General features: G+C 37.9%; 1 protein-coding gene across 1 annotated transcript; it reads right to left on the reverse strand.

Moving 5' to 3' along the window:
• Window positions 1-387: 387 nt before the first annotated feature.
• Window positions 388-1,378, reverse strand: LOC104941816 (fucolectin-1-like). Its single transcript, XM_010766955.1, has 3 exons — window positions 1,282-1,378; window positions 805-1,084; window positions 388-664 (listed from the first exon to the last, which is right to left on the reverse strand). Exons 1-3 carry the CDS (start codon window positions 1,367-1,369, stop codon window positions 514-516), a joined length of 519 nt encoding a protein of 172 aa, XP_010765257.1. The 5' UTR covers window positions 1,370-1,378; the 3' UTR covers window positions 388-513.
• Between the last annotated feature and the right edge of the window lie 26 nt (window positions 1,379-1,404).

Genomic DNA, 1,404 nt, shown 5'->3' on the forward strand with positions numbered 1-1,404 from the left:
TTAAGTAATCACACAGCTGTTTTGCGACTGCTTTCTCAAGAATTTTTGATTCAATTTTCCATCAGCACACATTTTTTCTTTCTGAGTAAAACGGTTTAACAGTACAAGTGTGCATGTTAAGTAATACAATCCTGATGAGCATATTACCTAGTGTGAATGATGGCTTGTGTTTCAAAATGCTTTGAGAACAAAGACAGACAAGAAAAATCACTATATTGATGCAGACCGTTTAATGTTATAGAGAAGAGTTAATCAAAAATCATGACAGGAAAACTGTTCAACAACATCAACATGTGTAAATCCAGGCGTAGGTGATGTTAACTTCCTGGGACTAAAGCAACACAAATGACCTTACAATGTGTTGAATTGACATTAAATAAATGTTGCTAAAACAGTCATTAAGCATTTAGGCAAGATTAAATATTTTAGTTTCGGAAAAGAAGCAGGAACTTAAAAATGTAGTGGACTTGACTATGAGTAATTATTCTACATTCAGACGAAAATATATTCCATTTATTTTGCTTCTGTCCCGGTGACTTCCACCTCGCAGAGTGTCAGGAATTCTCTTCTTCCACGAATCACAATGGTTACGTACTGGCCTTCCATTCCGTTGCACTCAAACGTTTTGGAGGTCCCAGCTTCGATGGATGAGATAACAGCACATCTAATGAAAAAGAAAATATAACAGAACTATAAGAGAAACTGTTAAAAGAGGAAATCTTTGCATAGATCTCCCAAACTGTTCTTTTCAAGAAACTGAATCATTCCACTGTGTTATAAAATATATGCTGCAAGAGTATTTACATGGGATTAGGTCTGCCGTGGAGGGAATTTCCAACCCGGATCTCAGCACCATTGATCCTATCGGAGCAACAATCTTTCCTGTTGGTGATGGTGACAGTGTTGATCCTATATGTCTTTTGAAGGTCCAGTCTCCACCATGGGTTTCGTTGTTTTCTCGTGTGGGTACAGGACTTCTGGGTATATGAGCTGGCAAGATTTCCATCTACGGCCCTTTGAGGATAGCCATAGAAAGCAATTGAGGACTGAGTCACTTTTCCACCTTTAGCAATATTAATAGTACCTGGAAAAAGTAACAACATTTGTTAATAAACATAGTTTGAGAAAGTCACAGAAGTCTTAAATGTGGTTATCTGACCAAAGTAAAAAAAAAGAAAAACAGGAATTATGATATTTGATTTAACTTCAAATGTGCCTCTTTGCTCAAATTCAAAATGGAACCCTTTATCTTGAACACATGATCAGTTGCAGCAGTGTTACCTGAAGGCTGAACGGTGACTTCCACCTCGCAGAGAGTCAGGAATTCTGCTCTTCCACGAATCACAATGGTTACGTACTGGCCTTCCATTCCTTTGCACTCAAACGTTTTGGAGGTCCCAGCTT

Source organism: Notothenia coriiceps, unplaced genomic scaffold, assembly GCF_000735185.1.
Source record: "Notothenia coriiceps isolate Sejong01 unplaced genomic scaffold, NC01 NC01_scaffold00003961, whole genome shotgun sequence".
In the NCBI taxonomy this organism is placed as follows: Eukaryota; Metazoa; Chordata; class Actinopteri; order Perciformes; family Nototheniidae; genus Notothenia; species Notothenia coriiceps.